Here is a 13,697-nt window from a genome sequence, read left to right as displayed (position 1 = left end):
AGGGTTAAACAAGCAAAATACTATGCCATCTTGCTCGATTGTACCAGGGACGTAAGCCGTGTTGAACAAATGTCAATAATATTATGATTTTGCAATTTGTCAACAGGAGCTGTAGAAGAACATTTCATTGGGTTTATTGACGTCGCAGAAACAACAGGAGAGTATTTATCAAAATCAATATTACAAGAACTGGAAATAAATAATCTAGATATCCAAAACTGTCGAGGACAGGGATATGATAATGGCGCCAATACGGTCGGAATTAGAAAAGGTATCAGAACAAGAATACTCAATATAAATCCAAGATCATTCTTTACACCATGCGGATGCCACAGTTAACTCTTCAACGACAGCCAAAACATTTTTCGGCCTTATCAATAAAATCTATGTGCTGTTTTCAAAGTCAAGGAAGCGTTGGGAGATAGTAAAAAGAAAATTAAAATTGACTTTACAAACTCTGTCTGAAACGAGGTGGGAGAGTAGAATCGGAGCAGTAAAAGCAATATTTTTACAATTTGATGATGTCATCGAATGTGTGAATGAACTGAAAAATAAAACTGATGATTCCGAAACTCTAAGCGACAGTGAAGCAATCCTAAAGGAAATGTTAACTTTTGATTTTATTGTTGCATTACACGAGTGGTATGAGGTTTTGCTACGTGTAAATAATATAAGTAAACTATGGCAATCGGTTCAAGTCAACTTGCAAGTTGCTATTGATACTTTACGTTCATTTTGTAGCTAGATTCAAGAATTCCGAAATACAGGATTTGAAAAAAGCGTAACAGATGCTAGATTATTTGTGGAGAAAAGTGCTTATGAAATTCAGTCTCAATTTAAAGAAAAAAGAATAGCAAGGAAAAAACGAATGCTTAGTTACGAACATATTGATAAACCAGATGAATCTCCTGAAATGCAGTTCAGAGTTATTTATTTTAACACAGTGGTATAATATGCTATAATAGTCGATACCGAATGTCGATTTACAGCGCTCAATGAATATTTTGAGCAATTTGGTTTTATTTATGATATCAATTATTTGAAATCTATGCCAAAAGAGGATCTTCTCAAACATTTTACTGATTTAGGTACAAGACTTCGGAAAGGCGAAAACAGTATATACAGCCTTTCGAACTATATGAAGAACTTCAGCTTTTAAAAACTAATCCACTAGACTCTATTAACGACGCGAAACAACTCAATCAATACATTTTAGAAAATAATTTAGAAGTAATACATCCAAATGTTGATATTACAATTAGAATCATGCTCACAGTTCCGGTCGGCACAGCTTCCGCTGAGAGAAGCTTCTCAAAGTTAAAATTGCTAAAAACCTATTTGAGAAGCACAATGAGCCAAGACAGACTATCCGCGTTATCAGTTCTGTCAATCGAAGCTGAAATAGCGGCTAAAAGCCGAAAAGTTCGACTATTTTAATTTTTGTGTGTAATTATTTTTTGTCATCATTTTATTAACAGTAAAACTCGTTAAACTCAAAAATTATTTTATAATTTGACTCACTTAATTTTACGGTTTTTTTTCACTGCGAAGTAAAGAGGCCTCGCGAAGTTGATGCCGCCGACGTACGCATTTGGTCTAGCGATGCCACTGACTATACATCCCTGCTGCTCTTTTTACATCACCGTGTAACTAACATGGTACTGACAATTACCATTACAATGTTTTTTTTTTTTTTTTGATAATTTTAATTTTTACTATTTTATTATATTCAGTGCAAGTAGTAATTACATTTCATTATAAATACATCAAATATTACTTGAATAACTTCGTTTGCTTAGTTTCCTGAATTATATGCAGTAATAATTATAAGTTTCGAGAACAGCACATAATAGATACATGAATTAAGTACAAGTATTAAAAAAATATGCAACGAGAAATTTGTTCCCCATTCTGAGTGGAGTGTTGCATTTTTAGGCTACAGTATTGTATATATTTTAATGATTTTTGATTGAATAATTAATGGTTTATCGATTATTGTAATGTTGAAATTGTGTAAGTTTTTTTGCTTAGGAAATTCATCATTCAAATGTTACTAAAAAATTTAGTTGCTCTTGGCTCACCCTTTATTTCTTGTTTCTTCGGCTTTAGATGAGGCACAGCAAATAGGGGTTTTTCGTATGCTTTAATATTAACTCATTCAACATTGCTCTGGCGGAATTTCATGTAGTGGATAACAACAAAGTACAAATAAAACCCAATACCACAAAAAGCAGGGCGTTTAGTGTAATTAGCTCTGAAAATTTGTATCAATAAATACTTAAATAGTTACATAAAAGTATACACTTTTTATTTAATTTGTATCTCCATTTTTTACTTAAACCATATAAATTGAAAAAAAAAACTTACAATAATTTGCGCACAACATGAACTCTACATGCATCTTCTTTATATTCATTAATTTTTTTATTTTTCTTCAATCCAATTTGTATACAACTTTTTTTCCTTTTTGAGGTTGTCTCAGTTGTTCATACCCCTTTATCTTCCATAAAAATATTTATGCGTTCTTTCCTAGTACCTGTAGTTCGCATTATCTAATGTTTTCTTTTATGAGAAGGTTTCTTCTCCGGTGCCTTCCTTAAAACCCTTCTCACCGCGAAGCGAAGTCACCGGTGTGTATGATTTTTTTTTTTTTTGTCTTAATATGATATTTATTAGAAATTAAGTAAATCCAGTTTGCATCTTTTGAGTTGCTGTTGAGAGTGCACAATAACAATATATATTATATATATGCATATTATTATGAATCGATAATCTCATCGCTATTTTGGTTGCACATAATTTTATCTGATACCATGGTACTTATCATAAACCTCTTTCTTTTCGGCCTCTTCAAGCAATCCACCTTTATATATTTTGACGTCTCATATATCGTACCGTCTACATGCATGAAAGCTCGACTAGCTGGTTTAATTGTTTTAAATTAGCGTCTTATTAAATTTGGTTTGTTATATTGATTGAAAATGTTTTTGTTATTTTGTTATTGAGCTAAGGCTTTACCTATTGCCATCTTACATAATTATATGCTTCAACCATTAATAGTGTGCTTACTGTCGTTCTGCAGGGGTCGTTCTACTTTTGTTGTTGGATAAAATCGAAAGTTGTTGCGCCGCTAATCTTGCCAGATGCGCTGCGATGAAAGTGCACATTCTGCCACTTGTTATCTCGTTTATGCCACACACGTGTTTCCTCCGATTGATGCGTATGCGCATGTCCTTGCCTGTATGGGGAGAAGAAATGCAGATAAAAGTTATGGAAAGTAATGGAAAATAATTAAAGTATACTCTTTTTTAGTTTTTTTTAACTCTAGCCCTTACTTAGTCAATATTTTGAGGTCTGCTGTTTAAGCCTGCTTAAGCGAGTTATATAATACTATGAATTTATTAGTTCATTAATCAGGACCAAAAGTCGCAGTTCTCAACTGGTTTAGAAAAAAAATAATTCAAAGCGCACGCCGATTTCTTATTATAATCAGACTTTGGGACCTGAGCTTCTCATTCAAGCGTGGTCACTAAAACCACTGGGCTCATATATTTATTGTTTAATGGTAGTTAGCGACTAAAGGAAGATGGTGCCAACCACTGAAGATTTGCTAGAAACAGTTCGACATCGGTATCCTTTGGATAGCAATCAAAGAAACATTTGGGGACGATTAAGAAGGCGGACATTGCTACGTATTCGTTTTCAACGCTCATCAGTCTCTTGAGTAGTACGGTTGCAAGTAGGCCTACCCCTTGGAGCAAACTGGTTGTATGCTAGGCTTGGGATCCTACATAAAAAGAACTCGCCAATAAAACCATTTGAATGCCGAGAAACCGTACTAATTATATATCGGGGTAAGTAATTGTATTTTAATTGTATTGATCGACGATCTTTAGTTTCAATAATATGTTTCACGTCCATCAAAGCAATTTTTTTGTGTCAAGATAGGTAAACATGTTATTCGTTACCCTGGAACTGCGATTCGACACCATTATACTATATTTGTAAAATGCCATGAGAGATCGAAGTTTTGGAGATAATCCAGAGCAGCTTCAGGCATATAAAAAGTGTATAGTCGGAGTTCATGAGATGAAACGATCGTGAGAAAATGGTTTGACAGGATGCGACACGACGAACCCTGCCCTGAAAATCTCATGAACAAAATCGTATTCCATAAATAATGAAAAAATTTCTTTATCTATGCCTGCAGATACCGCAAAAATCAAGTATTTTTGCCATGAATAAATTTCCCATAAAAAACATGCTGTTGGCAAATATTATTATCAGATGGTATTAAGATAGTGATGACATAATTATACAAAGTACGTATATAAAAGGAGTTGTACCTTGGTAGTAAATGGTGTAGTGAGAGAGATAAGTTTACTTGACTGAAGGTTTTGATATTGATTTGTTATGTTTGCATTCTCGAGTTTTTTTTCTATGCTCAAAAGTTCGAAGCATCAAAACTAATATAATAAATAACTATAATATAGCACTTTTGTTGTTTTTTTTATCGTAAGTCACAAAAATTTATTTCCACAAAAGAAAAACGTTGACTGTTTCACGAATAAATTTAGTACTATACAAATTTAATGCTAATTTAGCTAAAGTTAAAGTAAAAATCATTTTCGTTTTTCGAATTTCGAAAATATTAATCATCTGAAGGTGACTTAAGATATTAAACTACTCTAGATCGTCAAAAGCTAACCTTTCATTAAAAGCTTTTTAAGAAGAAAAAAATTATAGAAATGCAAAATATATTTATTAACCTTTATGAGCAAATATATAGATTTTGAAATTCATTAAAAAAAGACATTTATAAAGATGTTTCTCGCCACGTTCATTTCTAAGGAGAAATGACCCGCCGGAGACTGGAACCAAATGATAGATAGACCACCTTGTATTTTAATATGTAATGTGTGCGCCAAATTAATATTTTCTTATTCTTCTTTCTTTCTGTTCAAGATTGTGGTCTTCCTATGCGTTTTAGTATTTATTTACAGGACCTCAAGAAGCACGCCGGAAGAAAAATTAGTTTTCCCCATGCTATTTTATTTTTATAAAAAAACCTGCATCTGGCCACTTTTATACACAATTGCAGTTCAAAAAAAGTTTGGCAATTAACTAGAAATTGCATATACACTAATTCCTTTTGATTTAGAAGTTACATTTACAATAATTTTTCTTTAATATTTAAATATTCAGGGTGGTCCATTTAGTTGTTTCTTTTAGAAAATTCAAAAAATAACATGAATAAATGTTTTTCGGTATAATTTTGGTTCGTTTGAACGTCTCATTATTTATGGAACACGCTTCATGTGGCTGAATCGACTAGTATTCGCCTTAAGAGCCTAAATCGTTAATGAATTCTTCGCATAATATCAGTCCTTCGCGGCGGAAGTCCTTCATCGCCGAGACAGCTGATAATGCAATTACCGAACTTGATGCCCAAAAAATCGATTGTGGCATGGTGTCACAAAGCTTTTACTTTTTGTTTCCTTGTTTTTATATATGCTCAACTTACTTGTCAATGTATTGTGTGAGACGAACGTAGGCAATGCATGCTGCATCTTCTCCCAGTAAGTGAACATGAGGGTTCAGAATAGTAGTGTTGATGGCTTTGCAATTCTTGCCTAATACTATAAAGTTAAAAATAGATTAAACCAAATAAACACAGTTATAAAAAAATTAAAAATATCGAAATAAGTTATTACATATGTACATATATAAGCTCTCTAAATTCATTAGTTAAATAGTAATTATTTAACTGGGATGATTATTGATAAAAAAGCAACTTTTTGCGATTACATAAAGTACTCATTATGCGAATTAAACAGCGATTAAAGTTAAAGGGAACCTAACAGAGTTGATTCTGGTTACATCAGGAATTCGACAAGGGGATAGTTTAAGTCCAGCACTTTTCAATGTTATTATGGATGAAATTATAGAACAAGTTAAAACAGCCGCCTCGAGTTTCCGCATAACAGAAAACGAAGACGGCCTGCGGAGATTTCTGTTCAAGTCTGAGAACGGTGGAAAAAATCAAGTCCATGGTAATATCCAAACAGCCAAAAAAATCATCTACTTTTCGTAGTCGGCTTTAAACTGCAGGGTTCTCCATTTGTGGAACGACATCAAGACTCACTCCAAAAACAGTAGGAGCTCGGCCAAATTCCCAAAAAAATTGTAAGCGCCAATCGCAGCCAGTTAAAGCATGAAATCCTTGCAGAGATTGACACATTATCTCGCCTAACTTTTCATGCAACGTCGATACGTCAATTATTCGTTGCTTATTCCAAACCCCTGTTTGAATATAAACTTTGCTATTGTGTTGTACTTGAATCATATTAGCCAACATAATAATTAAATATCCGTATCTGAGCATTTTATTAGAATGATCGCTGTTGACTCGATATTGCACGCATGATATACTATTTTTGAATCCGCATCTTCATGCAAATCGAGAGTAAACTTATCATTTTTTGAAAATAATATGCTTTCATTCACAGCTTCATTTTGATAACAGTTATCAAAATTGAGTAGCACTTTTTTATTTTGAAAGAATGGAATTAATTCTTGATTTGCCAGTTGACGATTAAAAATTTCCCGAGTGCGTCTTTGAAAAGACTATGAATAAGTTCGTGCGGTTTTACAACAGATGGCGTAACTTGATTATTATTCCATCGATCCACATTTCCAAACATTCATTGGAGAGCTACTGTCGTAAGGCACAAACGTCAGTATAAGTTTTTTATTTGAAGCGTAAACAACAATATTTTTACCACACTTGAAAATGTCGAATTTCGTGCCAAATAATGTGTTTTTGCGGGGAATTCTTCTTCATTATTTTAATATGAAGAAAAAAGCAGCCGAAAGTCATCGTATCTTGGTGGAAGTTTATGGTGAGCATGCTCTATCTGAGCGAACGTGCCAGAAGTGGTTTGCACGCTTTAAAAGTGGTGATTTTGGCTTGGAAGACGAAGAACGCGAGGGTGCGCCGCCAAAGTTCATGGATACCGAATTGGAGGAATTGCTCGATCAAGATCCGGCTCAAACGCAAGAAGAGGTTGCAAAAACTTTGGGAGTTGATCAATCAACCATTTCCAAACGTTTAAAAGCCATGGGAATGATCCGAAAGGTAGGCCATTGGGTGCCGTATGAATTGAAGCCAAGAGACGTTGAACGCCGTTTTATGGCATGCGAACAACTGCTTCAACGGCACAAAAGAAAGGGTTTTTTGCATCGAATTGTGACTGGCGATGAAAAGTGGGTCCATTACGACAATCCAAAACGTCGGGCAACGTATGGATACCCTGGCCATGCTTCAACATCGACGTCGGCGCAGAATATTCATGGCCTGAAGGTTATGCTGTGTATCTGGTGGGACCAGCTGGGTGTTGTGTATTATGAGCTACTGAAACCGAATGAAACGATTACGGGGGATGTCTACCGACGACAATTGATGCGTTTGAGCCGAGCACTGCGAGAAAAACGGCCGCAATACGCCGATAGACACGACAAAGTTATTTTGCAACATGACAATGCTCGGCCACATGTTGCACAAGTGGTCAAAACATACTTAGAAACGCTCAAATGGGATGTCCTACCCCACCCGCCGTATAGTCCAGACCTTGCGCCATCCGATTACTATCTCTTCCGATCGATGCAACATGGCCTGGCTGACCAGCACTTCCGTAATTACGATGAAGTCAAAAAATGGATCGATTCGTGGATTGCGGCAAAACCGACCGAATTTTTCACAAAGGGAATCCGTGAATTGCCAGAAAGATGGGAAAAAGTAGTAGTAAGCGATGGACAATATTTTGAATATTAAATTTGTAACCATTTTACGTCAATAAAGTTTCAAATTTCGAAAAAAACCGCACGAACTTATTCATAGTCCTATATTTCGGAGTTCTTTATTAAAGTCTGAAGGTCTTGATTGTTCAGGTCCAGAAATCACGTGCATACGATTACTAGAGGAACCGCTTCGCTGAGATCTTTCGTAATCTTTGATAGATGGAGACCAATATCTATCAAAAATTACATGAATTTCACGGGCTGCATTGTTAGTCACCATTTGAAGTATTTTTTTCGAGATACTTCCGAATGTTTTTGGTAAATCCTTGATATAAATCCATGATGAGAAAGAATCCGTCTATTAAACAAATGCCAGTGTAGCTTGGGGCTGTACTTTGAACATCTTTTTCCAACGACTTCAACAAAACAGATTTATCTGTTTTTTAAATCGATCCATCCAAGTGACACATACACATTGGAACGGGTGTTAGAGGATAAGTCAATATTTTTTCAACATTAGCATTGTCCTTCATTGAAATAGCTAACATTCGGCCGAACAAGTCACGCTGTAGTCGTACTTCTTGAACTTTATTATTTATCGAGACAAATCTTTTCTGGGTTGAAGTAGCGAAATTCAGTATTTTATTTTGTTTAATAGTTAAATCGAAACGATCATCAGACGCAGCACATTCAGAAATAAACTTTTCTCTTAAACCACGGCCAGTTCTTTCCACATTTAATATAATAAAAAGTCGCTCACTTCTTTCGATGCTGCTCGTCCAGTTGCAATATTAAACAATTCATTACTCCGAGTATCTTCGCTGCTCCGAGTATCTTCGCTGCTCTGAGTATCTTCGCTGCTCTGAGTGTCTTCGCTGCTCTGAGTATCTTCGGTGTTGAAAGGATTCATATTTTGTTTTAATATAGTTATAAAATTCTGCAACTGATACTACTCTTTTTTAATTTGGTGTTTTTCTAAGTCTCCGGTGATATCTTGACTTCTTTTGAAGCCTGTTACATCGAATGTATGTGATACGATAGTTGATCGGATGCCGTGGCTTTTAGCCCATCTTTGCCGCGCTGAGATAGAGTTTGTAAAGTGGCTACTTTCGCTTTCAAAATTTTGTGAGCATTTACCTTCACTTTTCACAAGTGAAGAAACCAAATACTGACTAATATTAATTAATCGTTTAAAATAAATTGATATACTTATAAACAACCATAATATTAACGTCGAAAAAAAAACAAATTGTTTCGAGAAAAAAGTTAGCTTCCCAAAAAAACTACCTGGGAAACATAAAACGGCTCAGTGAGAGAACGAGCGAAAATGTCATCAACACGTGATTTCAGCGGTGCCCCTCAATTATTATTATTAATATCATTATTACTCATCTTTGTTAATATAGGGTTTTTCAGTAAGAGCGCTTCAACTTTTGAACTTTTTTGAATAAAACACAAACGGTTTGACTTTTTTAACTAATTTTTTTTTTATTATCGAGTTTGAACATATACATTTAAGTATGAAATTCGATTTCTTTTGCATGACCACCGCGTGCACGTTTTACGAAGTCCAATCGTTGAACCCAGTTTTCGACCACTCTTTTGCATAAATCGGCCGAAATTCCAGCAATTTCGCGTTCAATATTGGCTCTGAGCTCACAAATCGTCGCCGGCTTGTTACTGTAGACCAATGACTTCACATAACCCCAAAACGGGACGGCTTGTTAAATGGACCGTAAAATGGTCGTAATGCTCTTAAAGTAGCAGCAACAGAACGATTATTTTCATAAAAAATTTGCACGATTTGCAATCGTTGTTCAAGTGTGTAGCATTCCATGATGAAATGTATACTAATAAAGTTTATAAATGACAAGCGAAAAATAAAAAATATTGCGTCGTTCCCCCTCCCTATCGGAAAAAAGTTGAAGCGCACCTATTGAATAACCCTATATTTTTTCTCATAGTCTATTTTACACTTATTCTTAATTTTAATACAATTTTGTTTTAAATCTTTTTGATTTTTACTGATTGGAAAGGGTGATTTATAGGTATTTAATACTAATATATTTCTTCGGAATATACTCATATTATGCTCATTCTTTAAATTCTCTGGAAGGGTGTTAAATAGTTGAGTTATAAAAAACACACATCACACAGTGGCTTTGAGTGGACGTAATGGCTCTCGTGGCCGCCGTAGCCGAATGGGTTGGTGCGTGACTACCATTCGGAATTCACAGAGAGAACGTTGGTTCGAACCTCGGTGAAAACACCAAAATTAAGAAAACAAATTTTGTAATAGCGGTCGCCCCTCGGCAGGCAATGGCAAACCTAAAACCCAAATCATAAAAATATCTGCCTTTCGGAGTCGGCTTGAAACTGTAGATCCCTCCATTTGTGGAACAACATCAAGACGCACACCACAAATACGAGGAATATACATATAAAGGCTCTCCTTGCATTATATGCCGAGTTTTCGTTCCCCAAAAACGAAGATTTTGCTCATGATGATTTTCGACATAAAATCATATATTTCATTGTTAAGATTTCGGATTAAAAATAAAATAAATAATTGGCGCGTACACTTCTGTTAGGTGTTTGGCCGAGCTCCTCCTCCTATTTGTGGTGTGCGTCTTGATGTTGTTCCACAAACGGATTGCTTGACAGTATTTCACACGTGGCTGACGATTAGTAGTCATTAACTAATGTACTGCTTGCACTTTGTTATGGAACATGTGTATTTAGGTCTTTCCCGCTCTAGGGTCCGTCCGGTGATGCCCAATTCCGTGGCGCGTCGTCTAAATGACGTTACTTGTGTGCCACCGGCAGCCACAACTAGTCCGGTGGCGGCCACGTCCTGCAAGGTCTCGCGTGGTTTCAATCTGTTCAAGCCTACCAGCAAAGGGCTGGAATGCTTGCCCATTATTATTTAGTCTATGAATATAAGTTTCTTACAGACTAATTACAACTAAAAGTAGAAGAACTATCGCACATGATGTAAATTAAGCAGTCAATTCTGCCATTGAAGATGTTATGATATAAACAAATGAAAGCGAGACGACTGATTTTCTTACTTCCTACGACTTTAGGCTAATCAAAAGCAAGCGAGCTTGATAGGAATTTTTTCAACAAGGCGAAAAGAACGTAGAGCATATTTAAGAAAATTTTTTTTTACCCTATTAAGGTTCTGTGGGTTTGGAACTATTTCACCTCACAAACCCTAATACCGAGTAAACTTTGGAAATAATATAACTTATATCTCTTTCAAATGAAAATTTACACAAAGAAATAACCCCAAGATCTTTAATTTCACTCAAGTTTTGGAACAGAGTATAAGATATTTTGCAAGACGTCGGCAAGATAGCACATGGGCTGATAAGTCCCGGGCCTATCATAGAGAACACTTGATTTTGTTCAATATTAGCTTTATTCATTAATGTAATTTCCATCAAGAACAACGCAATCAATCCAGCGCCGCTCTAACATTTCAGTACCACTTTTAACAGCTTTACGCCCCTTATGAAGTCCATAAGACTTCTGTCATGTCATGTGAGAACACGCACGAAATTCGAGAGCCTCAAAAAATCGGCTCGATCTACACGTGGCCAGAAGGATTTCGCGACCTTACAAGTTTGTATACTTGCGCAACGCCCGCTGAGTTGGTGTGAAGCACATTTTCCAGGAGCAGACTGCAGGTGGTCAAGGGCATCCCAATCCTCTCCCTTCGCGCGCAAATCACCTCACATGACCCTTGTCTGGCCAGCTCATCCGTCTCACAGTTTCCCGCATTGTCACTGTGACCAGGAACCCAGCCTTATATTAAAAAAATCGGATGCAATCGAAAGTGACTCAGGCATTCCCTGACCAGTTTCGAATGCACCATCATTGATCCGAGGGTCCAATTGCCGCCTGGCTATCGGAGGGAATATTTACTTTCTTGACAGTTGGTATGCACATGAGTAGCCAGTCAACTGTTTCTTGATTGCGACTACCTCTGCCTGGAACACACTGCAGTGGTGCGGTCTTTGAATTTGACTCTGATGGGGAGCTCCTCGCGGAATACTCCTTCGCCAACCCTTCCTACCTACTTTGACCCATCCGTGAATAAGTTCACCAGGCACTGTCTCCAACTGTAGCCCCCGTCCACTCCTTTGATGGAATGTGCGTGGAGAAGGTTTCGCTGGGACTAAACGAGGGAGATGAACCCAAAGTTTCTTAGGACACTTAAGTGCCCTTAAGTGAGGTCGAGCCTATAACCCGAATTCTCCATCTGATTGCGGTTCGTGCAGCGGAAATGCCTGCGATGTCTACAGGTACCAGATTTAACATTGCGTCAAGCGCTAGAGTAGGAGTAGTTCGAAGCGCCTCACTGATTCCAATGAGTGAAGTCCTTTGAACTCTCTACAGCTTGACTCCATATAACAAAATTGGCTTTATAATAGTGTTATAGAACCACAATACAACCCTGAGCGAAAGGCCCCATCTTTTGCCAATTGCGCCCTTACATCCATACAAGGCGATTGTTGCCTTCCTTACTCCCTCCTCAATGTTGAGCTTCCTCGTAAACTTACTGTCAAGGATGATACCTAAGTACCTCACCCTGTCAGAAAGCAACAACGGAGCACATCACCTCCGGATGTGCAGGTGCATCCCCTCTGACATCGGTATGATAGACCTTAAGAACTACCTCCTCGGAGCCATAGGTTATGGCCCTCTTTGTTTCAGCGAGAAGCAGCGCTTCCCGATAGGGTCCCTCAGTGTTCTCCACCTTAAGCACCCTCCAGTTGTGCGTGGGAAGTTTTGGAGTACAGTGGCGGAGGTGTTCCTCCATCACTTCGGAAGTAGATCCTTTTTGTCTACTGCCTTCAGTCTGGTTCCCTTTCATACCTCCCCCACCAAGGCCACTGCCGCCCTGTACATACACCGTTCGTGAACGCGGACCATCCTCTTGTATGTGTCGTAATGCCATCCGGCACTCTTAGAGGTTGAGGCGTGGGGGATCCTGGTTTTCGCTCATTACTCTCATCAAAACTGCAGAGATGGCGGACGCTACGTTCTTCCATCCCTCCCTGGAACTAGCGCCATCGTCCCTGCCGTTTTCTATCACTCCATTGAAATATGCCTGACAGAAAGGTGGCAACGCTGGAATAACGAGCATAGCACTTCGTTTTGATTTGATTTTTATTCTAAAGATATTTCCTACATCTATATATCTATATATATAAAAATGAAATGATGTTCGTTTGTACGCATTTTTTTGGGCCGATACGAGGCCAATTTTATTCGTTCTTTTTTCATATTATAGGGATCCACTAGGGGAAGGTTTTTAGCAAAAAAAAATTTCTTTTAAATATTTTCTTCATATAAAAAAAAGAAAAAATCAAAATATTGTACAAAACAAAACTTGCTCGATTCTTAGATTAAAGTAAGTTTCGAATCGACATTCATTTTATGTGTACAACTTTTTTTGAATTTTTCGTTATTGTATACAGAAATTTCAAATGATTCGAGTGAAATTTTTTTTTTTTTTTTATTTCTTCCATAAAATATTACACCTGTCGTTAGACAATAAGTAATTTGATTTACAAAAAGATGGAATGAGAGTGATATTGAAGGGCCAATGCCCCCAAGCTCATTTAGAAGAAATATATACATATTATTTAAAAACAAGTGGTTAACAAACAATGACATATACGATTAGTTGACAATTGATTACAAGGATTTTGCAAGATCTGTTGGTGTTTTACGGTTAAGCCGACTTTGGGTAGATTTTTCTTTATTTGGTAGTCTTCTCATCATAGGATTTGTATGCGTTAATAGTCTATTTATGTGTCTTCTGCTAGCGCTTTGTATTGTTTCATCAATAGTATCGATGTCAAGGTCGCGATGAATATCTGCGT

The 13,697-nt window shown here is 36.8% G+C and overlaps 1 protein-coding gene across 1 annotated transcript in view; it reads right to left on the bottom strand.

Annotated features, from left to right (window-relative positions):
* Positions 1 to 2,640: 2,640 nt before the first annotated feature.
* LOC128870191 (calcium/calmodulin-dependent protein kinase type II alpha chain-like) overlaps positions 2,641 to 13,697 on the bottom strand; it is a gene marked incomplete at its 5' end in the record, with an annotated part of 137,251 nt that continues 126,194 nt past the window's right edge. Inside the window, 2 exons of the mRNA XM_054112785.1 lie at positions 2,641 to 3,238; positions 5,525 to 5,639. Coding sequence (XP_053968760.1) covers positions 3,091 to 3,238; positions 5,525 to 5,639 — 263 coding nt within the window. The remainder of the gene's footprint in view (positions 3,239 to 5,524; positions 5,640 to 13,697) is intronic.

This window comes from Anastrepha ludens, chromosome X (genome assembly GCF_028408465.1).
Source record: "Anastrepha ludens isolate Willacy chromosome X, idAnaLude1.1, whole genome shotgun sequence".
In the NCBI taxonomy this organism is placed as follows: Eukaryota; Metazoa; Arthropoda; class Insecta; order Diptera; family Tephritidae; genus Anastrepha; species Anastrepha ludens.
This window is presented reverse-complemented; position numbering and strand designations above follow the sequence as displayed.